We start from the raw sequence: 26204 nt of genomic DNA, 5'->3' as shown, positions 1-26204 counted from the left end.
ATTAATTCATATTAAGTTATAGATGATAGTCTCAATACAAATCTTATCTCCTTGCTGTTGTCCCTGTTTCTCATCCCCAAATAGCTTTTATCCAAATATGAACTTATTTATTGTTCAAAGAAGGTAATGAGGTTAAACACAAAGTTCAGTCACAATAACATAGGGTATTTTACTATATCTGAGAAAAGGGCCCGTCTTTATCTTATAGAATCTGAATCCTCTTCTAACTTCTATTCTCCTTAACCGTCTCTGCGTCCTATATTTGCTTTCCACATCTTATTTTTCTTCTTCTACTTCTAAAACAACAGATTTTTTTAAAGTTGGTATTTTTGTTTTGTTTTTTAAACAAGTAGTGGATTGACAGTGACTATAGGGTCTTGGAAAGGGGTTTGGTATTCTTTGTACACCCCAGGCATATAAAAGTGACTCAATGTATTATTATAATGACAGACATAATTTACTGACTTTTGTGACAGCTATAAATCTACCTTCAAATAAATGTCTAATGGACTTCCAAGTTACCTCCTAAGTAACATACCTTTTATTATCCAGATCTACTTATAATCATGTGATTTCTAGCCTTAACAAATCTTATGTTCATCTGCTTTTCAGTAAAATAACTAAAATTGGGCCAATTCCTGGATTTGTTTCTTGGGTTCTAGTGACTTTTACTTTTTTCCCTTTCTCCTCCTCCTATCTACCCTCCTCCTTTTTTTCTCTTTTTTTAAATAGTGTTGCTCATAGATATGATTAAAGGCATAGTCTCCTAACAGATTGAAAGTTTTTGGAGATAACTTGAACCATTTCCCCAAGATTTAGTCAAATTGTCTGGTGTCAGTTTTTTTTAGCAATTTTGACAAAATAGGTTTTAAGTTTATTTAATTCCAGACAGAAGTCTTTTTTTTTTCCTTCAGCAGTTCAGAGAATAATAATTTTTGACTACCCAAATATTTCATTAAGATCCATACTTTGAAGGAATCTAAATTTATCAACTTTTATTTTAAAATCAGTTGTGTTGAAGACCCTGAATAGCCAAAGCAATCTTGAGAAAGAAAAACGGAGCTGGAGGAATCAGGCTCCCTGACTTCAGACTATACTACAAAGCTACAGATATCAAGACAGTGTGGTACTGGCACAAAAACAGAAATATAGATCAATGGAAAAGGATAGAAAGCCCAGAGATAAGCCCATGCACATATGGTCACCTTATCTTTGATAAAGGAGGCAAGAGTATACAATGGAGAAAAGACAGCCTCTTCAATAAGTGGTGCTGGGAAAACTGGACAGCTACATGTAAAAGCATGAAATTAGAACACTCCCTAACACCATAAACAAAAATAAACTCAAAATGGATTAAAGACCTAAATGTAAGGCCAGACACTATCAAACTCTTAGAGGAAATGATAGGCAGAACACTCTATGACATAAATCACAGCAAGATCCTTTTTGACCCACCTCCTAGAGAAATAGAAATAAAAACAAAAATAAACAAATGGGACCTAATGAAACTTAAAAGCTTTTGCACAGCAAAGGAAACCATAAACAAGACAAAAGGACAACCCTCAGAATGGGAGAAAATATTTGCAAACGAAGCAAGTGACAAAGGATTAATCTCCAAGGTATACAAACAGCTCATGCAGCTCAATATCAAAAAACCAAACAACCCAATCCAAAAATGGGCAGAAGACCTAAATAGACATTTCTCCAAAGAAGATATACAGATTGCCAACAAACACATGAAAGGATGCTCAACATCACTAATCATTAGAGAAATGCAAATCAAAACTACGAGGTATCACCTCACACCAGTCAGAATGGCCATCATCAAAAAATCTACACATAGTAAATGCTGGAGAGGGTGTGGAGAAAAGGGAACCCTCTTGCACTGTTGGTGGGAATGTAAATTGATACAACTACTATGGAGGTTCCTTAAAAAAATAAAAATAGAGCTACCATACGACCCAGCAATCCCACTACTGGGTGTATACCCTGAGAAAACCATAATTCAAAAAGAGTCATATACCACAATGTTCATTGCAGCTCTATTTACAATAGCCAGGACATGGAAGCAACCTAAGTGTCCATCGACAGATGAATGGATAAAGAAGATGTGGCACATGTATACAATGGAATATTACTCAGCCATAAAAAGAAATGAAATTTAGTGAGGTGGATGGACCTAGAATCTGTCATACAGAGTAAAGTAAGTCAGAAAACAAAAAACAAATACCTTATGCTAACACATATATGTGGAATCTAAAAAAAAAAAAAAAGGTTCTGAAGAACCTAGGGGCAGGGCAGGAATAAAGACGCATATGTAGAGAATGGACTTGAGGACACGGGATGGGGGAAGGGTAAGCTGGGACGAAGTGAGAGAGTGGCATGGACATATATACACTACCAAATGTAAAATAGATAGCTAGTGGGAAGCAGCCGCATAGCACAGGGAAATCAGCTCAGTGGTTTGTGACCACCTAGAGGGGTGGGATAGGGAGGGTGGGAGGGAGACTTAAGAGGGAGGGAGGGGATATGGGGATGTATGTATATGTATAGCTGATTCACTTTGTTATACAGCAGAAACTAACACACCATTGTAAAGCAATTATACTCCAATAAAGATGTTAAAAAAATAAATAAATAAATAAAAATAAAATCAGTTGTGTCAAGACAGTCAATGAAAAATTGCTTTGTCTTTTAAATTTATAAATTTACATTATTTAAAATATGTCTCTTTTTTACTCGTTGGTATGCTTCATAGTTAAAATGAGTTATATTAACTATATTTGAGACTGATGTCTATAGCTGGAAAGAGTATGCTAATTCTAATTTACCCATCATAATTTTGCTTACAAGTAAGTTGAGAAGAAGAACTTTTTCTCAGGTTAAGTAATATGATGGATTAAATACAAATCTCAGAGTATAAAACTTTTGACATCCTTTCTCATCTTAATAGCCAAACTTACTGCTTGTTATGCACAAGGCACTTATGTTATGCATATTCATTAATTTATTCCTTACCATAGCCCTATCAGGTAAGTATTATTATTATCAGTCTCACTTAACAGATGGGAAAATTGAGGCACAGAGAGTAACTTTGAGTAATAGAGACAGGATGTGAACCTAGACAGTTGGGCTCTTTAAAACGCATGGTCTTAGTGTTGACATCACACTGCCTCACTAGAAGGAAACGTATCACATTCCACAGTTTCTGTAACACAAAGAAATTGATTCATAGCAGGGCACTAACGACTCTAATAAAGCAAAACAAACCACACTTCAGAGCAACCAATCAACCAGCAAACATAAATCACCAAAAAAAAAAAGTTAGATTTGGATACATGAAGAATAAATAGGACCCTAAACAATGAACTTGGTATTGGTATTTGGTCTTTCGTGTTTTATTTTTTAAAGAAGTACATCAAATTCATCTTAAGAATTAGGTCTGGTTTGGCTTTCTTGTTATTGTCCTGAGTTGTCAATGGGAAAAGAAACCGGTAAAGGAAGATATAGATGGTGCTGTTTCACTGGCTATCTATATAGTATTTCAAGAGTTTTGCAAATCTACTTTATTTAAATAAAGTATTTGAACATTTTCCACTGCTGTGTTTCTACTTCTAGTGATTAGGAGTCTAGAATGCCTAGATATAAGTAAAAAAGACTAATGGAAATTAACTTACTTTTTTTGTGTAACTGACAAATTTACTACTAGGCAGATGTATAATGAAATAAAAGTGATTTATTTTACTTTATCTTCAAATACAAATGATTTACTTTTAGATTGAAATTTTAGCTCCTTTTTGTCAACCTGCTTTTATGGATTTTTCTTCCCAAACATATCTGGAAGATTTTCTTCCTTAATGTTTTATCTTTTCATATAATATGTTTCAAATTTTCCTTTTCTTCCAATTCTTCTAATTTTTCTCTGAGTCTCCCTTTATTTTCCTGTCGCTAAAACTACATCCTTAATCATTTTTTTTTCCTTTTCTGTGTCAATCCATTCATTTTAAAATTATGATTTCACAAATTACTTTCTGTTTCATTTTCTTGCAAAATGATTCATTCTCTTCCCATAGTATCTTCCTGTAATTCCTGTTCAAAGCCTAGTGGTTTAAGAGAACTAAAGCATGGACCTAATTGTTTACAGGAAGATCACAATCTAAGGTGTTGAAAAGAAAAGATAGGCTGATTATGAACTCATCTATCTATGATGATTCTTCTCCCCATAATCCCTTTATCTTTTAATACTAGATCATGTCTAGGTGATTTTTTTACCTTTAATTTGGAATAAGAGTGTAGAGTTTTCTTTGCATCACTAAGATACACAATGTTATTGTCAACAACTGCAGCCAAAGCATGAAATTTTTAAAAAATAGAAAAAAATTTTAGGACTCTTTCCAGGATATGTTTATTAGTATCCCAACTTTTTAGGTTTGTAATCTGTATTACCCTGACTTGTCTATGCTCTGTTTCTGACTCCTAAATAAAAATACTCAACTGACATTATAGCTTAAAGAACACTGGTATCATCTACTCTTTTTTTTTTTTAATGTCTGACTGCAGATGGATGGGCAGCCTTGGTGTACAAGGTCTCAGGGTACATCTCCTGGCCTTTCCCCATCCTTTAACCAAAGCAGTATAGTTTTTATATTTTATATTTGGTGATGGTATGCAAGATTTTATTGACTCCTGAATTCATATTTATTGAATGAATATCTAGTAAAATTTTGGGAACCACTGTTATTTTAACTATGCTTCTTTTGTAAATATGGTTCTCCTAGAGCTTCATTTTTTTATCTATAAAATGAAAAAATAATAACTACCTATTATTATCTATTCTGAAGAATATATAATATGGTGTGTTTAAAGTGCTTGAACAGTATTTAGCATTAACTAGTTCTCAATCTATGTTTTTACTCCTCCCCAAATTTCTTGATTGGCAAAATAATTAACAGACTTGGGAAAGGTAAATGATTTAACAGCAATTCTAGTACTCTCTCCAAAATATGAGAATTATTGAAAAGACATTCAATTGATTACTCTACAGTTTTTATTTCCTAGACTTGGGAATATGTGAAAAAAAATTCTACACGGCTTTGCCATCTGTGAATCAATTGTATAGTTTACACGTTTAATTAATTTTTTAAAAAATGTATTTATTTAATTTATTTACTTTTGGCTGCATTGGGTCTTCGTTGCTGCGCGTGGGCTTTCTCCAGTTGTGGCGAGCGGGTCCTACTCTTCGTTGTGGTGCACTGACTCCTCATTGTGGTGGCTTCTCTTGCTGCGGAGCACGGGCTCTAGGCACACGCACTTCAGTAGTTGTGGCGCACGGGCTTAGTTGCTCTGCAGCATGTGGGATCTTCCCAGACCAGGGCTCGAACCCGTGTCCCCTGCATTGGCAGGTGGATTCCTAACCACTGCGCCACTAGGGAAGCCCCACGTTTATATTTATTTAAATCTAAATCTCTCCACTGTAGAAGAAGCAGTAGTGGTAATTATGATGGTAATCTCCCTGGATAAATTTGCATTAGTTGTACAAAAATAAGTCAGCTGACACACCTACAAGGATGGCTATAGGAAAAAACAAAACACACAAACAGAAAAAAATGGAAAATAATAAATGTTGGCAAGGATGTGGAGAAATTGGAACCCTCTTAATGTTGCTGTGGGAATGCTATAGAAAAGAGTTTGGTGGTTCCTCAAAAGCTAAACAGAGTTACCATATGACCCAGCAATTCTGTTCTGTGTTATGTATCCAAAGGAATTGAAAAGAGAGAGTCAAACAGAGACTTGTATATCAGTGTTCATTGTAGCACTATCACAATAGGCACAATGTGGAAACAACCTACATATCCGTTAACAGATGAATGGCTAAGCAAATGTGGTATATTCATATCATAGAATATTGTTACCTAGAGAAGAAATGATACATGCTACAATGTGTATGAGCCTTGCAAACATCATGCTAAGTGAAATAAGCCAGACATAAAGGGATAAATATTGTGTGATTCCACTTACATTAAATATGTATAACAGGCAAATTCATAGAGACAGAAAGTAGATAAGAGGTTACCAGAGGCTGGAGTGGAAGGGAAGATGGGGAATACAGAGTTTCTGTCTGGCGTGATGAAAACATTTTGGAAATAGATAGTGGTGATGCACATTGTGAATGTCATTAATACCACTGAATTGCACACTTAAAATAGTAATTTTTTTACATATGTATTTATCTCCATACTTAAAAAAATAATAATGCAATATCCCAGAAACCATTGAATAGTGAACTTTAAATGGGTGAACTGCATGGTGTGTGAATTATATCTCAAAGTTGCTAAAAAGCTGAAAGTCTGTGGTTTTTTTCTCAGGAAGAAGGGAGTCATTACTTTTCTGTTCATATGATAGGCTGTGGGATAGGCCATACTACTTAATGTCACAGTATTAAATAGAATGCTGCTGTGATTAACTGTTGCCCAGCAAGAATGTGTTAAACCTTAACGGTGCACTCATGCATGCTGATGTGCTATTAGGAAGTGAAAGGTTTCTGGGTTTCTCCAACTTGGTGAATGAGTCACTTAGCTGGGGGAGAGGACTGTCGATAACAGAACTTCCAAGTCCTGCTTGTTAGAAAGTCATTGTGGAGCTTTGTCCTCATGCTTGTATCCTTGAGCTCAGGTAAAATATTTGTAATATTTGTTTGCTGTTTTGATAATAAACCAAAAGAATGAAACCTGGAGCCATACCCTGCCATCTTTAAAATCATGCCTGACTCTAGCTGGAGTACCGTTTCATACATTTTGAACTTTTTTACCCTGTGAAGCTATCACTTTGTTGATAAGTGGAGTATCAACAATTGATGCTCCAATAATGAAAACTAGGCTGAGCTACGTTAGCCTGGAGCTAAAGAAAAGTTAGACTGAACAAGTCGAATTTAAATTGAAATAAAGTAGCCATTAGCCAAATAAAAATTTGGATAAACATTATTACAAATGAAGAAAGTAGGAGAGGACAGAAGCCTTAGTTCAGGGATGACTTGGTACATCCTGATAATGGAGATAAAACTGCTGTGACTGGAGCTTGGTAGCAATAAAGAGGTGTTGTGTGGGCCATAGTAAGGGTGATGGATTTTATTCTAAGTGAAAATGTGAAGACTGAAGGACTTTAAGCATGGGAAATGATTTTTGTTTGAAGAACGTCAGTCTGAGTATTGTGTTGGGGACAAAATGGACTGGTGGGAATGAGCATGTGTAGAGACAGACTGAGAGGAAGTTGTAGTACTTTAGCTGGAGATGATATGCTTTGGACTATTGTGGTCACAATGACATTAGAGACAATGAAATGATTCGAGATACATTTAGGACATAGAACTAGAAGGACTTAGAGACAGAACAGATTTGGGAGCCTGAGGGAGAGGAAAGTGTCAAGAATAACTGAATCCTGGGGTTTGGGGCCCAAGCAGTTGGGTGGATGTTGACTCCATTTATCATGATAGAATGGAGTGGACGGTAGAGAGGTGGATAGTAGAGAGGTGATAAGTTTACTTTCGGGACATGTTGAGTTTGAGATGCCTATAAGACATCCAGGTGGACATATAAAATTAGAAGAGGGGTCTGAGATAGAAATATTATTTTGGAGTCTTGACATTTAGATGTTACCAAAATTGAGAGATTAAATGAAATTGTCCAGTGGGAGAGAGAGAAGAGTGAGAATTGATGCTCAAACCAAGCAGCCACAACATTCAAATGTTGAGCATAGAAGGAACAACACTCAAAGAAGTCCAAGAAGGGGCAGACAGAGAAGAATGATGAAAAACAGGGGCTCTGCCATAATGGAAATAATGAGAAGACAATGTTGAAGAAAGGAAGGCTTGGCCAAGGTCAGGTAGTATAAGAATTGAAGTTTCCACTAGGTTTAGTAATATGGAGGTCATTGTTAATCTTAGAAGTTGTAGTTTTGGTAGTGCTGTGTGTGGGTGAAACCTATACTGTGTTTCCTTGAGAAGTGAATGTGAGGTTGTTAAATGGTAACAGCAAGAGTAGACACCATTTTGAGGAAGTTTATCTGAAAAGAGTTCAAGAACCAGTACTAGGGAGGCATGTGGAATCCATGTTCTGCCATCTACTATTTGTTCGACTCTTGGAAAATTATTTAATATCTCTGATTTTGTACCCCAATGGGGATGATACTAACAAGGGTGCCTACCTGAAAGCATTGGTTGAAGCGTGTTTATGACAATGCTTTGCTACTTAGTAAGCACTTACTAAATGTAAGCTATGATTATCCTTGACCTGGATATTATAATATCCATGATATTATAGGGATCTTCTCAGCCACAAAACTAAACTTTATAATCTTCAAAAAAATTTTAGATGGAAACACCGAAGCCAGGCCAATCAGAATATAATGACAGTTAGGAAAATTAAGGTCTGTTTATCGTAAGTAATCATTTTAATTTCTTCTTATTATACTTGGTTTGAAAGTCTTTCCAGTTTCCCATTCTCTTATAACCAAATATTGTTTTACATGTTTCCTACTATCCTGCCATGTTTTATTGCAGAGATAAAATGCAGTGTTTTTGTTATAGACATTGGCTTAAAATTATTTTGAATTTATAAGGATATTTTAAAAATTATTGTTTTTAATCAGAAAAGACATTTATTGGGGGAAATATTATTCTAGAACACTTATAGACCATACATTACCTTTCTATTTCTACTCCATGTTGCATATTGTCTGTATACTTTTATGAAAGGAAACTGTTTTGGCAGATACTAAATTAAAAAATAATTCAGACTACCTTGTATATTTACTTTTTATATTTCCTATTTATGTATATTTACCTTTTGAAAATACCAGTTGAGCTTTTCAAATTGCTCTGTTTCAACTGGCTTTTTTTGAGCTGTAATCCGTCTATTGTAAACACAGATATTTCTCACATTTCAATTTCAAATGTTCAGTTCATTACTATGGACCCACCTAGTGTCGACTTCTAAAATTCATTTCCTTACTGTGTATGCATGCTTATGCTATACATCATATGAATCGTATAATAAATGAAATGCTTAAATAATCTTAACATTTAAAAGCTCATTTCCAGAATCTTAATGTTTTTGTTTCCTTTCTTATGGTATGCATTGTGTGCAACATAAACAATCTGAAAATAATTGACTGTGGGTTAAACATACAGCTACTAGAAGACAATCTTATTGCTCTTTTCAGCATCATTCACTCAAGAGGAAAATGTAATCACTGGTATGAAGAGTAGTATTATTGAAAGAGATCATTTTACATAGGAATTTGTATGACTTATTTTATGCACTGGAGTTACTTTTCTAAGTTTATAAACAATACCTCATTCACTGAAATAACTGCTAACACTTATATTGCATTTCACAGTGTACAAAGCATTTTTTCATGTATATTGCAATATTAAATATTTAAAACATCTTTGCTAGATAGGTATTGTTATCATCCCCAAGTTACAAGTGAGGCAACTGAGGATCAGAGAGGTATGAGGGCAGAATTATGACTTGAACCTAGGTTCTCTGAATTCACGTAATACATATTTGTGTTTATTCACTATATTATATTGCTTCTGAGATTTTTTTGGGGGGGTATATAACCCAATCAATACATTTCTATTATAGATAACTATGTACTCAGTATGCATATTACATAAAATTTTGCCTGGCTATCATGTACATAAATTGTTTAGAAACTGGCCTATTTGCTAATTACAGTAATAAGATTTCATTAACTTTACTGGGCAGTACAATATATTCTTCTTCATTGCATTTCTGTAATCTTCTCATCAAATAAAATATTTTGTTTACATCAACTTAACTTTAATGTTTATTTTCAATATATACAATATATTGAAATATAAAACTTATTACTTAGCTTTTTATGACAGTCACTGCACAAAATTTCCTTTCAGTTTCTGCCAAAATAGAAACAAACTTGTTCCTTTCCCTTGTCTTGAAGGAAAAAAATCCAGTACAGGCCATTTACCCAAGCAAACCTCTTAATGTGTTCACTCGCTGTTTTCGGGGGCGGAAAAGGGGGGATATTGGGTTTCCTTGTGAATGAGGAGGAAGAAATGTAAGGGAGGAGAGGGAAAAAAAGTGTTGGATTCTCATCCCTTCTTACCCCACACTTCCCCGGAGACTGAATATGCAAAAAGACATTTCTACTGCTTCTTTGAAATCTTGAAGAAATAATGAAATAATCTGCATCAAGTACTAGACAACACAAAACTTACAAGGCAGAATATTACTGCGGTCTGATAGTTGGTCTCCAGGTGCTACAAAGCCAATTGTAAGAATGCAAAAACATAGGTTACTTAGGTATGCACGTCTGCCTAATGGTCATGGTTGTTAAACACTCAGAGAACCACAAGGGGATTGTAAGCACCTATGCGGAGGGTCAGTCCACAATTTGTCCAGGAACTTGTCCAGTGCTGGGGTGCTTTACTTCTGGTCTTCGTGCCTGAGGTGCCCACCACCACCTGGCCGCGGTGGCTAGTGTTTTCGAGGCAGGACCTGACAATGGTCCAACACACTCTGGCTGCCAGTGCTAAACCCGTAAAACCAAATCGGGTAAATCGTCGGTAAAACCAAAGGAGAAGTTGATAGGCAGTTAGGTCGTCCGCTCAAACATGGTAGTGCAGGCCACCTGAGACTGATGGGGCACTGCCCATGCCACTGACCACGTGTTCTAGACACTGGATACGGACAAGTTGCTCCGGCCCCCACGAGAAGAACAGTGAGCCGACTGCGCTGCCACAGAGACAATCCTGCCGCGGTAGGCGGTATCTGCGCAGGGCACGTTGCTGACGTCATCGCGCACACCAGGCACGTTCCCTGCCGGCGCAGGGGCTGCCGGGAACCTGCCACCCTCCGACCCTTGCCTTGGTCCTAGCCTTCGGTACTCCTAGTGGCTGATTCTCCAAGTTTAGTTCTTTGCAAGCGCCGCCTGCCAGCTTTCTGATATCATGGGACACTGTCAAGGATTCGTTTATCAAGGTGGGCCAGACCTTACTGGAAACATGTAAATTTGATTTTGTAGACATACTGATGCCCGTATATGTGTATTTATATGACCAAGAATACATTTACATTTAAAATTGTCAAATAAAGCCTTTATTGCCCTATTTGAGTTACATGAAGTGTTTGAAAAACACTAAGGTAAATGGTTGTATTGGGTTAGCTGGTATATTACACATATGTATGTAAGAATGTATTAAGGTTTACGTATATATGTGATAAACATATATTAAGGAGTAATAAAGTATATGGCGAACACTTAGGTAATTACCCATTGTTATGCTGGACTTTACACTTTCAAACAATGAACAGTCTTCCATAGGAGTGCATTATGTTAGCTTCCTTTTCAAGGCTGGCCTAGAGGGAGATGTGAACATGTTGTATTCTTCAGGACATCCTATAATGGAACCCCTGTGCTAACAGGACAGCTATGTATCTTTCAAAGAAACATAAAATAGTAACTTAGGTATGTCTTTTCTGCCCCAGGATTGGTTGCAAAGTAAATAAAGGGGATATAGTGAAGGAGTGTTTCTGAGGAATACATGTGAATTGTGGGAAATATGATGAAAATTATAGTTGTATAGTATTTGGGGATAGTGAGAAAGTAAGAGGGAGGGAAAAAGAGCAAACTTGTGATAAAATAACATGGGATACATGTTATAAAATGTTTATAAGTACCTAGTTTAAATCCTTTTAATATTCTAATATTTATCTCCCTCCCCTAATATATCTTAATTTGCTTCTGCAGACATTTAGAATTATTTTTGATGGGATGCTTTTCTAACTTTTCTAAGGTTTAGTGGAATTCTCTTCCATCCCAGCTCTGCTGCAGCCTCCACCATACAAACTCACCCTTATCCTCTAATATTTCTATGCTCCCTAAGTTTGGGGGGTTTGGGCGGGGTGCTTGTTTTTGAGAAAGAGTTTCAAGTCTAAAAAGTTTGAAGATTACTGCTTTATATTTTAATTAATCAGTCATAACTAGTTTATTAGCAGCCTAGTTTTACTTACAGAATGCATATTTAAATATTATACACTTCAAATGCAGAAATTATGAATGGGATAAAATTTGTAGTCTTTCAGCTTTTTGTCCTTCACTCATTCATGCATGTGTGCATGCTGAACTTAGGCTATAGTCTGTTTAATCCTGTTAAACATATCTCTGAAAGCTCTCTAAGGTCAGGCCATTAAATTAACCGGTCTGAGTTTCCCTGATACTGAATTTCGCTTTTCTATGGATATGTCAGATTCAGGAATCAAGGACAGTTCCTTGAATTCTGCATGTGCTTTTGTAATTTCTTAAACTGTAGGTATGTAGACAGAATTGCATATATGGGACAGAAAAGCATGATCATATGTATTTGACAGAAATTATAGAAAAGTAGAAATGAGATAAATTTATTGTTTTGAACTAATAGAATGTGATTTCTTGTTTGTGTTTTTCGTAACTGGTCTTATGTTCAGGCAGTAGTTCCTGCTTTCTCCTGTGCTTCCTCAGTATCTTAATTGGATAGCTTTCTATTTGTTTAATTGGCTTAAGAATTTGTTTAAATATGTATTAATTTAGGAGGTTATTTGCCCTTTTTTTGCACTTAGATGCATCCATTAGAACGTTCTTTATGTAACAGGGCAGTTTCTTTTTAAAAGAATTCACTTGCTTTCCTTAAGCTAAAAAAGAGTGGGCATCTTCAACATATGTGTTGGTATTTATCGTTCCCCTGCCATGTTTCCAGAATATCAGAATGATAAGGGGAAATCATTAGATTCTCTCCATTTAATTTAACAGTTTTAGTTGGACGGGATCATTATTGCATTTTCTTTCAGTGAATTGTGCGTTGCTTTTTAGGTGAATCAAACTGTTCAGGTTGCTTATGATGTTCAGCCTTTGGCATAATGTCACTAATGATTTCTACAGGACCTTGAAATAAAGCAACAGGAAAATCTATCAGCAAAGAGATATAAATGGAATATTTTTAGATCAGAAATAAGATTTAAATCTTTGTACTGGAAGAAAAGGACAACAGTGGGCAATTGCATACTTGATCATTTTAAATGCAATCAAAATGGCAGTGACTGCCTAATTGCCAAAATAGCGTCTGGACTCCTGGAAAGATGTAATGGTAGTTGTATTTCACTATTATTATTACCATTCAGAAATTAACGAAGAAGTCCATTATTTTTTCCTCAAAACTTTAGACATTTAAAATTTTCTACATTTTCTTCTCTCCCTGGTATAGTTTTCCTAGAGTATGCCTTCAGTTGATGCTTTTCTGTTTCTAACGTAATTTTTAATCTGGAGACCCTGTGTTGTTTGTAGAGTCTTTTTTATGGAAGGGAATAAAATAGTTGTGCGTGTGTGCATGTATGTGTGTGGGGTGTGTGTGTGTGTGTGTGTTTGCAGAGAGGTGGAGGAAGGCTATGGAATTTATGGTTTCATTTCATCAGAGATGAACTCTTTTCTTCTGGTATTTCAAGAGCATCTCTCAACAGTTACTGACTAAGTTGCCAGAATCAATGGTTTTTCAAATAGGCCTCTTTTTAAAAAATTGTCATTATGTTTGTCCTTTCTTGAAACTTTAGTTTTTCTAGTTTAGTACTTTACTCACCTTATTAAACAGACTTTCATACTTATGAAATAAAATCTACTTTTACTGTGATACTTTTACACACTTCAGTGTAATATTCCCATCTCTAAGTTAGAAACCTTTACTCAGAAGTTCTGCCATTATGTCAAATTCAATGTAGCATCACTTTTCCCACAAAAAATCCCAACTTCCAAACTTCTGTTAATACCACCACAGTTGTCCACGGACTTTGACCTTCCACCCATGTTGTTTCTTACACTTCAATCCTAGCCTAGGGAAGGCTGCTTTGAGGAGGTAATACTTAATCGTGGTGTAAAGGTGATGATGTCCTGGCCTTGGGAAACAGGTTGTGCAATGACCTGATACCAGGACACACAGACGCAGGGTTCCGCAGTCTCCTGATCTTTTTTTGCAGATAGAGCATGCCGTGGGTATTATAGAACATTGAAATAGTCTGGAAGATACAATAATGAATAAGACAAGAGCATCCATCTTTTTAGAGCTTAGAGCTGAATAGTGGGAACTTCTGTTCTACCTGTTATGGGAGTCCCAAGAAGGATAACAGGTAAGGGATCAACATGGGATTCCAATGGAGTCTGCAGCTTCAACAAATCTTAAAGGATGAGTAGCAATTAGCCTGATAAAATGGGGTAAGGGAGTGTGGAAGATATTCCAGGAGGAATGCACATTTCACACAAAAGCATTGAAGGAAGAAGCAACAGGCTGTTTGCCAGCAACTTTACCAGCCTGGTACAGCAGGAGCATGAAGTTCATGGCATGTAGGAGAGATTTGGTTGGGTAAGGAGACCATGTCAGAGCATTAAAAGTCAAATATGACATGTTAAGGACTTTTATTTATAATTAGGCTATCATCTCTCAAACTCTTCAAACTATATACAAGCCTCTGTTAAAGAAAAATATTATATATCCCCAAGGATATATTCACTGGGGTCTTTGAATTTCAGTTAAAGAAACATTTATATCCAAAACTAAAATCATGTTCTATGAAAAAGATCATTAAATTGAGGACTTTTATTTATTTATTTATTTGTTTGTTTGTTTACTTTTGTCTGCGTTGGGTCTTGGTTGCTGCGCACTGGCTTTCTTTAGTTGCGGCGAGCAGAGTCTACTCTTCATTGTGGTGCGTGGGCTTCTCATTGCGGTGGCTTCTCTTGTTGCAGAGCATGGGCTCTAGGCACGCGGGCTTCAGTAGTTGTGGCTCATGGGCTCAGTAGTTGTAGCTCACGGGCTCTAGAGCGCAGGCTCGCGAGCTTGTGGCACACTGGCTTAGTTGCTCGGCGGCATGTGGGATTTTCCCGGACCAGGGCTCGAATGTGTGTCCCCTGCATTGGCAGGCTGATTCTTAACCACTGTGCCAGGAGGGAAGCCTGAAGATTATTTTTAAAAATGAGATTTTTAGTTTTTTTAGCAGGTGAAATGCTTTTTAATAACAAAAATTACATATTAATTACAGGCCTCTAAGAATAAGATGTGTGGGGCTTGCTAATACGAATTTGAGAAATCTTATGTATCGTTGATGAGCAGGCATCGGAGAGTTTTTAGTTTAATTAGATGTGTATTTAACTAATTTAATTTATGTATATTTAACTTTTTTTGAAAACATAATGGATTCACATTCAAAATAAAGAAAAAGTATAAAAAGTTTTAAAAAGCATACAGCAGAAAGGTTTTAATCTCATAACTGTCTTCCATTTGTCCAGTTCTGACTTCCCCGTCCCCACAATTATAACCATTTTGTTTCATTTTGTTGTATATCCTTCCAAGGTTTTCTTATATACATATAAGCAAAAAGAAACTTGATGTCTTATTTTCACACATTTTGTAGCACATTGTACTCAGTTCTTAGATATGTACCTTGCTTTTTTTACTTTATATATATATATATATATATCAGCAATTATTATATTGAAGATGTTTTATATCAGTGCAGAGTTACATTCTTTTTTCTTTTATTAATACCTTTATAGTATACCATTGCTTTGTTGTTTCCCAGTTCTGTGCTATTACATGCTGTTCCACAGTGAGAAACTTTGAATATGTAACATTCTGCTCATTTGAAAATATATCTAATACATTCCCAGAAGTGGAATTGCATTTGTAATTTTTGTAGGTGTTTCCAAATTGCTGTCCAGAAGGGTTATATTGATATACAATTCTACTAGTAATATACAAGAACATGTGTTTCTGTAAGTCATAAACGGACTATAAGTGCTAGTAAGCTTTTGCTGTGTTAACAAACAACCGTACTCTGTCCATGGATTAGAGTTAAAAAAAAATTTTTTTTTTTTGCATGTGTAACATGAGGTTTCTGTGGGTCAGCTGCGTGTTGGCCTGATTGGACTGAGTTGGGGTCCATTTGACTCCATGTCTTCTCATTCTAAGACCCAGGCTGATGGACTAGCCCCTATCTGAGATATGCTGTTTTCATGGTGGAAGGCAGAAACAAGATAAGGTAGCTGAGCCAAATCAGGCATTCACAGAGAAAGCTCCATATTCCATCGGCCAAAGCAAGTAACATGTCTAAGGCAAAGTAGTGGAGTAGGAAGTAAAATCCACTGTAGGGAAGTTTAGCAAGGGGGAGGACAAATTATTTATGAATGAATACAGCTTAACAAAATGTTAAATTTTTCATTTTTTGCCAAACTGGTAGGTTAAAAAAAATAGTAATCACATTGTAGTTGTAAATTGCACTTAAATTAAAGGATGTTAGCATCTTTCCTTTATTTAAGAACCGCTTCTATTTCCTTTTCTTTGAATAAGTTATATTATTTGTCTGTTTTACTATTGTATTGTTAACCTTTTTCTCATTGATTTCAAAGAGCTCTTTACATATTATGGAGGCTATCACATTCCTTTGATATGGGTTGCATATACTGTTTTTCCAAAACAGTAAGACTATGCCAAGATTATATTGCAGATTGCTCATGTTCTCTTCTGGTGGATTTATGGTTTTATTCTTTACATCTAAATCTTTATCCATTTGGAATTTATATTCCTGTTTGCCTTGGTCATGAGGTAATTGTTGAGCATTTGTTGAAAGCTACCTATATCATTAACTAGATAGAATATACTGAATTTTTCTTGTGTTTGGGTATTTTCTGTACTTTCTTTTCTATTCCTTTGGCTTTTCAATCCATTCAATATACATTGTTTTAATCATTGAGACTCTATATTATATTTTAATATCTGGTTACCTGAGCCCTTATGCTTTTTCAGATTTTTTAAATGATTTTTCTTATTTATTTTTTGAGGCAAACTTTTGAATTAGTTTGTGTAGTGTTTTAAGCATATGCTGGTATTTTAATTTGAACTTATTAAATTTATACTGTCATTTAGAAAGAAATGATATTGATGCTACCTATCCAGGAACATGGTATATATTTCCATATTGTGTTAAAGCTTTCTTCAAATAGGTCTTTATGTGAATGATCTTATTCTTAGATATTTTATCTTTTGTGTTACTAATGCTGATGGGTTTTTTTTTCCCACTATCTTTTGATAACTAAGTTTTGTTCAAATAGGTCTTTATGTGAATGATTTTATTCTTAGATATTTTATCTTTCGTGTTACTAATGCTGATGGGGTCTTTTTTCCCTGTTATCTTTTGATAACTGGGGGTGATCATATATATACAAAAGCTATTGATTTCTTTATACTGCTTTTGTTCCCCACTGTAATTCTGAATTCTCATAGTTCTTCTGGGGTTTTCAATTGATTCTCTAATCTATATTTTATTAACTCCAACAGACTAATACTAAAATTATTGAACTTCAGAAAATAGTTAAAGTCACTTGTTACTTAAAATCCCCACACAATTTTGTTACACTAAATAATACTTTTATCATTTTATCTTACGTTGTGATAACTTTTGGAAGTAGCTTTCTTGTAGAGTGGAACAGGCACTAGGTTGGTAATTGGAAGACTTGGGTTCAAACTGGGGTTCTGCCTATCACTAGATGTGTAATCTGAAGCTAGATAATTTTTGTTCCTGTACTTCACTTACCGTTTCTGTGACATGGAACTAATATTTGTAACTGATACATTCCAGATTTGTTTTGAAAATTAAATGAATTAACCTGTGTGAAAATCGTAGATTTCTAGTTAGTAAGAACTTGATAATATTTTTATTGGAACAGGATGTCCATATTTTGCCCTAGGTCATAATTCCTTGAAAAAAAAGTGTTTATCTTTGTGTCCTCACCTTTTATGAGAATGCTCTGGCCAGAAAGATGCTCATAAAAAAAATTATGTGTATTGATTCATTTTTTCCCCCTCAGTATGTCTAGTAAAATTCAAGGAACACACTCAATACTAGAACAGCACTTATTAAGTTGACTTGCTCTTTAAGATTAAGAATAATGGTCCACCTATAAAGCCTGAATGAATCTGGAGTTTGGTCCTCAAACCAGGAAGGGCATGCATTTTTATTTTTTTAAGATGTGCATATACGATGCTGGCATATCTTACAAATGCTTTTATAGTCTTTTAGTCTGTGCTTTGACTTTAAGCAAGACTTAAAAATAAATGTTTCAGATTACAGACCCATGATTTGTTAAGAGTTAATTAACATTTAAGTGTTTTTAAATACTAACATACCATTTGATACCTAAAGAGTTCTTCAACTTTAGGGAAATTTACAAATATCAATTTATCTTTTTTTCCATTTATGAAAGTATACATTATAAACAATAAAATTTTAATATGTATAGATGGTTTACAATACAAGTGTAAATTAAACATTCTGTACATACTTACTGAGTAACTGAATGAATACAGTCTTTTGATAATGTCTGGGGTTTTTTTTTGCATTTTAATCCTGTGCATAGTCTGACTGAATTATTTTCTAAATTATGGCAGTAAGTCATTTTTGTTAACAATAGCATGAAAAATAAAGAAGCTGTGTATTTGGCAGGAGTTCTACACAGTGTCCACAAAATTCATTTTAAAAACTAGTTTTTCTTGAACGTAATTTGCCTGTCAGGATTTCTCACATTTCAGCTTTTTAGTTTGTCCTTGAGTTTCTCATTTGATGTCTTGAAATTTCAGATAAAGGCAGAATCCCTTGTATTTATTTCTTCCTACAGTGCCAGTCACTGCCATCACACACATATGATGTGTTCAATATAGTAATAAACTGCTATTAATTCTCTCATTGAATTAGATAATGCCAATAAATGTGATTGTACTTATCAGAAAAAAATGAAAGCTGTGACTTGAAAATTCAAGCACAAAATTTTCAGGATCGTAAATAGGTGAATTTAGTCATAAAATTAGTTCTTTTGAAAATGTGGTCATTTTTTGTGACCAGTTAAGTTCTCCCAGTCATTTTAATTTAATTGAATTTAGCCAAACTAACTTTAACTAATAAAAGATACTTTTCTTCACAATCTTATATTGATGTGTGAATGTAGAGTTATCGCCTTCTTTAAAGGGTCAAAATAAAGTACAAGGGCTGTTCTTAAAACAATTTTAAAAGGGTATATAACTGGAACAAAACTGAGAAGGGTAAGAAGTTTTACTTTGCAGATTATAAATTGATTTATCAAAGAACAGATTAAAGAATAGGAACTTGAGAGTCAAGAGGGACCTTAAAAATCATCTTCCCTGAGATGTTAAAGTTGTAGACAAGACCACACCACTAGTAAGGAAGGAATAGAGGCCTAGAGCTCAGGCCTCCTTTCAGCTTAGCTACGATTCTTTCCTCTGTGGTGTTCTAGACATAAACAGACTGGGCATTGTTAATAGATAATATTTTAATTTACCATGAATAAGATTTGTCATTTACTTAGTATGCAATCAAAGAAGAATATAGAGAATAGACAAGTGAAATCAACTTAAAAATGAAGCTAAGTGTTCAAATGTTTTCATATTTTACTCAGTTTTCACTCTTATTTCTGCTCTGGTTAGTTAACATCAAGAAATACATAGCACAACTACAGTGGAAAAACTTCCCTGAAAGATGTACACTAAAATATTTTATAGAAATTAATAAGTAGCCACATTGTAGCAATATCATGGTGCTACTTTTCACTTTGCTGCTGCCTCAATGTAGTGTGTTCCCTGAATTTCTTTCCAGGTTGAGAAATACATAACAGAAAGTTTGGTGGTCAAGAACACTTTTTTAAGGTATGGTCCCATTCGAATGGCTTCTCTTCTCGTGGGTTATATGGATTTTTTTACTCAGTAGGGGTCTTGACTATTACCACCAGAGTGATTGGTTCATGTCTTTTTCAGCCTCATGAACTGATGACAGTTAGGCAACACCACTTATCACAAGGAGAGTTGATTGTGTAACGAGTAAAAAAATTAAAGTGTAAGTTAGGTTGATCTTCCTAATAGATATCTTTTCCTGAAATGATCCTTTCTGTAAGACAGAAATTTCACTACTGCAGAGTAGTTACATGGTGACCAGAAGATAGGCCTCCTTTATATGCAGTTTCACTTTCTGTGGTTTCAGTTACCCATGGTGGTCAACCATGGTCTGAAAATATTAAATAGAAAATTCCAGAAGTAAACAATTTGTAAGTTTTAAATTGTGTGACTACTCTGAGTAGCGTGATAAAATCTCACACCACTCGGCTTGGCTCTGCCTGTGATCCCCATCTATTGACATCGTCATGACTGTATGACCCAGGATCACCAGAGCACATTGATCCTCCTCTTGACATATCATCAGAAGGTCAATAGTAGCTTAATGCTATGTCACAGTGCCTGCCTCATTCACCTCACATCATCTCATCACAGAGGCATTTTTTCATCCCACATTATCACAAGAAGAAAGGTAAGTACAGTATAATAAGAAAAGTGAGGACTACTATATTTTCCCTTGGATACCCAAAATTGTAATCATGTTAGAGAATGTTTAGAAATTATTTTTAAAAAGAGAGCCAGATTTTATGACGAGTGTACTAATTCTGATGTTTATTATCACTATAAATAGCACGAGGGTGCTATTCTTAACTGTTTTTAATTGTTGTATAAAGAATCATCTTTTGGGCTTCCCTGGTGGCACAGTGGTTGAGAGTCTGCCTGCCGATGCAAGGGACACGGGTTCGTGCCCCAGTCCGGGAAGATCCCACATGCCGCGGAGCGGCTGGGCCCGTGAGCCATGGCCACTGAGCCTGCGCGTCCGGAGCCTGTGCTCCGCAACGGGAGAGGCCACAACAGTGAGAGGCCCGCATACCGCAAAAAAAAAAAAAATCATCTTTTATATCAAGTTATTTGTGAGGATAGGTTAATCATCTCTCAACCTAACTTTGATGTTTAAACATTCTCTTAGCATTAAAACATTCTTATAAGCACTTTCCTGTACACTTGGTATTTAATAGCTATTAGGGTATATTTGAGATAAATTAACATTTGGTGCCTTTTGAGAACTTTGGAGGAAAGTTGTCATAACTTTGGTGTTGCCCATTTCTTCACTTGTTAGTTTTGGGACCTCGGACAAATAGTTCTCTTTGTAAGCCATGGTTCCCTCATTTGTAGTTGGGATGATACAGCTACATATCTCATATAGTTGTTTTGAATGTTAAATGAGATTATTTTATGTGCATCGCAGTGACTGGTACAAAGTTCTCAAACACTAAAAGCTATCATTTTTAAATTACTTCAAATTCTTCTGAAGGAGGTAAATAGTAAGATACCAAACAGTGGGAGCTATTACTGGGAATGGCGTCATCTCTTTGAGACAAGTATGAGATGAGTTTCTAAGGTGAACACATTCTTAAAGAATGTGTTGTTGAAGAACACTGGTTGGTCAAAAATGTGATCTGAGGACAATTCATCTGTATATTCTAACTAACCAACTGACAATACGGAAGAGTATGAGGGTGGGATTATATGTCAATTCTCTTGCATAAGTGTATTACGGGGAATTGAATTTTAGGTCTTTAAAAGGAAGAGAGGCTGTTGAATTTCTTAGGTATGTTTCTAAAGAGGTCCAATGACTTATTCTACTCTAAGTCAAAGTTTTAAGCTGCACCTGATAGGTCAGTGGTGAGCTCACCAGGCATTTGGTGAATGGCTCACAGACGTACATTGGTTGGAAGTTCTTTTTTTTTTTTGAAAGAGGGAGGGTTCTTTTTTAACATTTTGTGATAAAGCAAATAACTGTAGGGGAAAAAAAAACAATAAGTGAATATTTTCTTAATGCCTCTTGTGTCAGGTTAAAGCAACACAATATTGGTATTGTCTGACACTGATATTAAATTCATTGTGGTTATAATACTAAAAGTTTCATTTCTCAAAAATAACCTTCCAAATTCCATGAACTATTGCTTGATGATAGGAACATGTATCAAATATTAAAGTGTTATCTGTACCTGTGACTACGTATTTCAGTTTCAGTTATTAAAATAGAGGATATTTAACAATTCTATCTTAAAAACAGGGGAATGGACATTCTTCCTTTTATTGAGAAGAGAAATATTAAAAAAACTTGTTGAAACAGTGTCTGAAAGAGGTTAAAGTTGGAAATAACTTGTTTCCTGATATTCTTTTTGAGAATTCTCCAGCAGTGTTCACTAGCATATCTTATATTTTCTTAGCTTGTGTGAGTCTCATTTTTATATCTACAATTGAAACAACATGAGCTCAAAAGCACACTTTTTCAGGTTCATCCCATTTTCCATAATACTGCTGCGGCAATGTCAAAGAGACTCATTTAATGTTTTATGGGGTTTCTGTTGTAGTTTGTGCTTTGGTTCTCTCTGAAGATGTATTTATATTTGTACATCTGTGTTTGTAGATCATTTTGTATTTCCCACCAATTTAATTATTGTTCAGTAAGTTCTTGTCATTGCTTTTCATGCATTTGCTTTTGGTTTTAGCTTTTCGTACCATATTTACCTTAGAGAGCTTGCATATAAAACAATTAATTTGAATTTTGCTCATATATATTTTTAAAATTAGATTTATTGGAAATTTTTCTTGAATTTTACTTTTAAAGCCACAGTACTTAACACGTTGTTAAGCATTTAATAGATGTTCAGTGAATGATAAAGTGTATCTCAGTCTACATATATTATGAAACTTTCTGGAGACCTACTTATAATAGTATAGCAAAATCACATTGGGATGTTAGTTCTGATGTAGACAATACCAGGTATGTAACCAATTGAATATCTTGAACTTTTCAGGTAATTGATAAAGAATATAGATTTATTTAACACATATTATGTGCTAGTCATTAGCACATATTTAATATTTAAATATTTTAACATTTAATGTAAAATAAAAAGAAGGCATAATGGTAATTTACTATTAAGCATTGGGTTGCTTGGATCAATTCAGTTATTTAATAAAATTATCAATGACAGGATTTGAGAGAATATTTTGGAGCTGCCTTCTCTTTTGCTGACTTCTAAAATCTTGCAGAAATGTTAATTTGCAATGTAGAATTCAAATGAAAGAAAACTTTTACAGCCTAGAAAGGTACATTTAAAACTATTTATTTCATTCAGCCATCAAATACAGTACTAACTTAGTGACAATGAGATTATATCAAATTTAAATTCATTAACAATTACTTGAACGCCTCTTAAATCACTTAAAAAGTGAGTACCATCTTGGGATTTTCACTGAAGTATAAATTCTGGAGTGTTATTTTATTCTGTATTATGGTATCAGAAGTGAAATAAGATTTGGCTTCAAGTAACAAATGGGCCACTAACCAGTTGTATGACTTCAAATTCCTTTTGCCAAAGTTTAAACACTGGGAAACTTAGGGCTATATATACCCACACACTTTTCTATGCTGCATATGATCTGTGAGCTAATCTATGTGAACAGAATTCTTTATGAGCTTGGAGTTCCATTAGTTCAAGTTATCATTATTAGGATGATCATTATTATATCTGGCAAATTTTCTGTCTAGTTCCTAGTCTATTTCAGTTTCTTCAAGGATAATTTTGCAAGAAATAATTTGTTTTGAATGGCTGCAGAAATGTTTATAGAAATATGTTAAGCTTTTAAACTGACTTCCACACCATTTAACATTTTCCTATACGTCCTTTGTGTTTGTTTGGCATGTGTGTACTTACACATGCACATAGTAAATGTCTATAAAAACAAAACCAAAGACAAGGATGAATGTGATATGAGCATCTTTGCTTTACACTGTAGTTGGCCTCAAACCCTCATACTCTCTTTCTTACCTGCTCTGGTGACCTTCTGGATTAGAGTTTCAGAGAAACAACCAGAGGTAGTAGCTGTAGCAAGATAGCAGCTGGGACCATACGGATCTCAGCATCCTGCCTTATGGCCATTATCTTTGTTTCTATCTTTATGCTGCCACTCTGTCTCCTTCTTGTGTTCTCCCTGCATCCTCTCCTCACTGCCGCCCCCTCCTCTTCCTGACTCCAGCTCCCGTTGCCCCTTGTAACTTACCCTTCCTCCTCCTTCATTTTTCTTTATTGATACAAGATGAAACAAGACTCCATAATTAGGAAATTCTTTAAAAACTATTTTTTAAAGTGTATGTAGCCAGGCAGCTACCATTCCCTAAATCCCATATCCACCATTAACAATGGAAAAAATTATTTTTGTATGCTTTATCAATTAGAGTGTATTAGACTGTAGCCCCCTTAAGTGCTGAAATAATAGATATTTAAAATAATGCAACAATTTTCTCACTTTCTATGTAGGAATGGGTTGTTGCTATAATAAAAAATAATTTGAGGCTAATGACAAGAAAGAATAGTGAGTAATATCTTTCCCCTTCCCCAACTGCTGAAAATGAAAATCGTGTCAGCATCAAGTCATTTTTGCCACATCCCTTGTTAACAGCTTTTTTCAGGGCGGGTCATAATTCTGTGTTCTGTTAGCGTCTTAACTCCATAGTGACATGCTTCAATCTTATTCCACATTGATTTTGCAGTGTATATACATGTATTTTTAGGATACCCCTTGAATGATGGATCTCATTATTAAGTTATTATCAACTTTGGCAAAAATGTTATAACCTTTGAATGAAGAATAAATTTATTAATATGATAAGGTTAATAATTGATTTTGCTGTTTGGAATTTGTGTGTAATGTCTCATTGTGTATGTCTAAAAAAGTAAACTTACTGTGTGCCTGTCGCCAGGAGAAAAAAGTGGGACCTAATCAAACTGCTGTGGGGTCAACCCTTGTGGTTTTAAAGGCCCTTAATGTTGTCCAGCTGCAAAATAAAAGGAATTGGGAGGGGAAGTTGGAAGGAGCGGAGGGGGCTGGGGGGGAACGTGTGGAAAAGAACAGGGAGTCTGGCTTTTATTTTTTTTTTTTTTAAGTGAGTTCAGTGCCAGCCTGGACATTGGCTGTGCAGACTATTGAGCCATTGTCTGCTCCATTTCCAGAATAGCCCCCAGTTAATCACTTCGGCTTTGAAGGGAATTTCCTCGTGGAATTCTCCACAGAAAATCTAATCAACTGACCTGCCCTCTCAACAATGGAAGGCTTTTTTTCTCTCTTTCCCTTATTGGGGCGGGCTCTGAAATGTAGCCTTTTGTGCAGAATGAACCCTCCCAGTAGGAGTGGAGAGCGTGTGTGAGCGACTGAGTGTGTGAGTGTGAGTGTGTGTGTGAGTGTGTGTGTGTGTGAAGAATGCACACTATCTCGTGTTGGTGAGTGTGTGCTTACTCCCTGACCAGATGCTGCGGTGCACGGGGCAGCCACCATCTCTGCATGCGTGTCTGTGTAAGTGTCTCTCTCTGTGTTTGTGTATGTGCCTCTGTCATTTCATGTCAAAGGTACATTACCTGATTACCTTCCTCGCCTGCCAGATTTTTATCTAGATAATTGGAACTGCTATGGAGGCTGTGCCTTGCCAGCCAGCTTAGGAGCCGTAAAGCCCTAGTTTGTCCACCTTGTTATCTGTGGCTGCCTGGGCAGAGGAAATTAAAGAGATCCCCAGCCAGGGGAGCGCTTCCCGCCCTGACCTCCCCAGCAATCCCGAGCAGGACAGTTTGTTAGGACCATCTTTTTGTTTTCATTTGTTGGTTTGGTTTGGGGTTTTGTTCCCTGGAGTGTGCGTTATTTTGGTATGTGGATACCTATTCCCCTCCGCATCGCACATCGTGTTTTATGGAGTTTGGAGCTGAGGAAACTTTGGTTGGGTTGCCAGGACGTTCGCACCACTTTGTGGAAAGCGCGAGCTAACAGTGAGACCGACAGAGTGAGTGACAAGTTGTTTACAGGTTTCCTTGAAGGGGCCTCTGCTATATTTCAATCTGTCAAAGTTGCTTTTCTTCCCTCAGAACAATGCCTGATTGTTGTGTGCGAGAGTGTGTGTGTGTGTGTGTGTGTTTCCGTGTGCGCACGGAGAGAGCCTAGAAAAGGGTGAGAAGGCGTAACAATTCTTTGTGTAAAAATGCTATTACTAACATTTAATCTTTTTGCTTAATGAGTTAATAAATGCAGTTTAATCGGGGTTCTGTTAGGTTACAGATTTCTCTTTTAATCAGTAGCAAATGCATTTTCAAAAATCATATTGTGTGTGTGTGTGTGTGTGCATGCGTGTGCGTGTGTGACTTTTATTATTTAGAGGAGAGAGTATGGGAGACGCGTTAAATGAGTT

At 35.6% G+C, this 26204-nt stretch overlaps 1 protein-coding gene across 12 annotated transcripts in view; it reads left to right on the top strand.

Annotated features, from left to right (window-relative positions):
• Positions 1–26204, top strand: part of SOX5 (SRY-box 5) — a 999335-nt gene that overhangs the window by 572866 nt on the left and 400265 nt on the right. For 5 of the 12 annotated variants that reach the window (XM_029204638.1, XM_029204637.1, XM_029204636.1 and 2 more), the window contains exon 1: positions 24979–25324. The exons of 4 other annotated variants lie outside the window; for them this stretch is intronic. In XM_029204638.1, coding sequence (XP_029060471.1) covers positions 25313–25324 — 12 coding nt within the window. In that variant the 5' untranslated portion in view covers positions 24979–25312. Of the gene's footprint in view, positions 1–24978; positions 25325–25525; positions 25803–26204 lie in introns of those variants that run through there. 3 more of the 12 variants (XM_029204646.1, XM_029204644.1, XM_029204645.1) reach the window with 3 other exon arrangements.

Source organism: Monodon monoceros, unplaced genomic scaffold, assembly GCF_005190385.1.
Source record: "Monodon monoceros isolate NGI ecotype Baffin Bay Population unplaced genomic scaffold, NGI_Narwhal_1 Super_Scaffold_6, whole genome shotgun sequence".
In the NCBI taxonomy this organism is placed as follows: domain Eukaryota; kingdom Metazoa; phylum Chordata; class Mammalia; order Artiodactyla; family Monodontidae; genus Monodon; species Monodon monoceros.
This window is presented reverse-complemented; position numbering and strand designations above follow the sequence as displayed.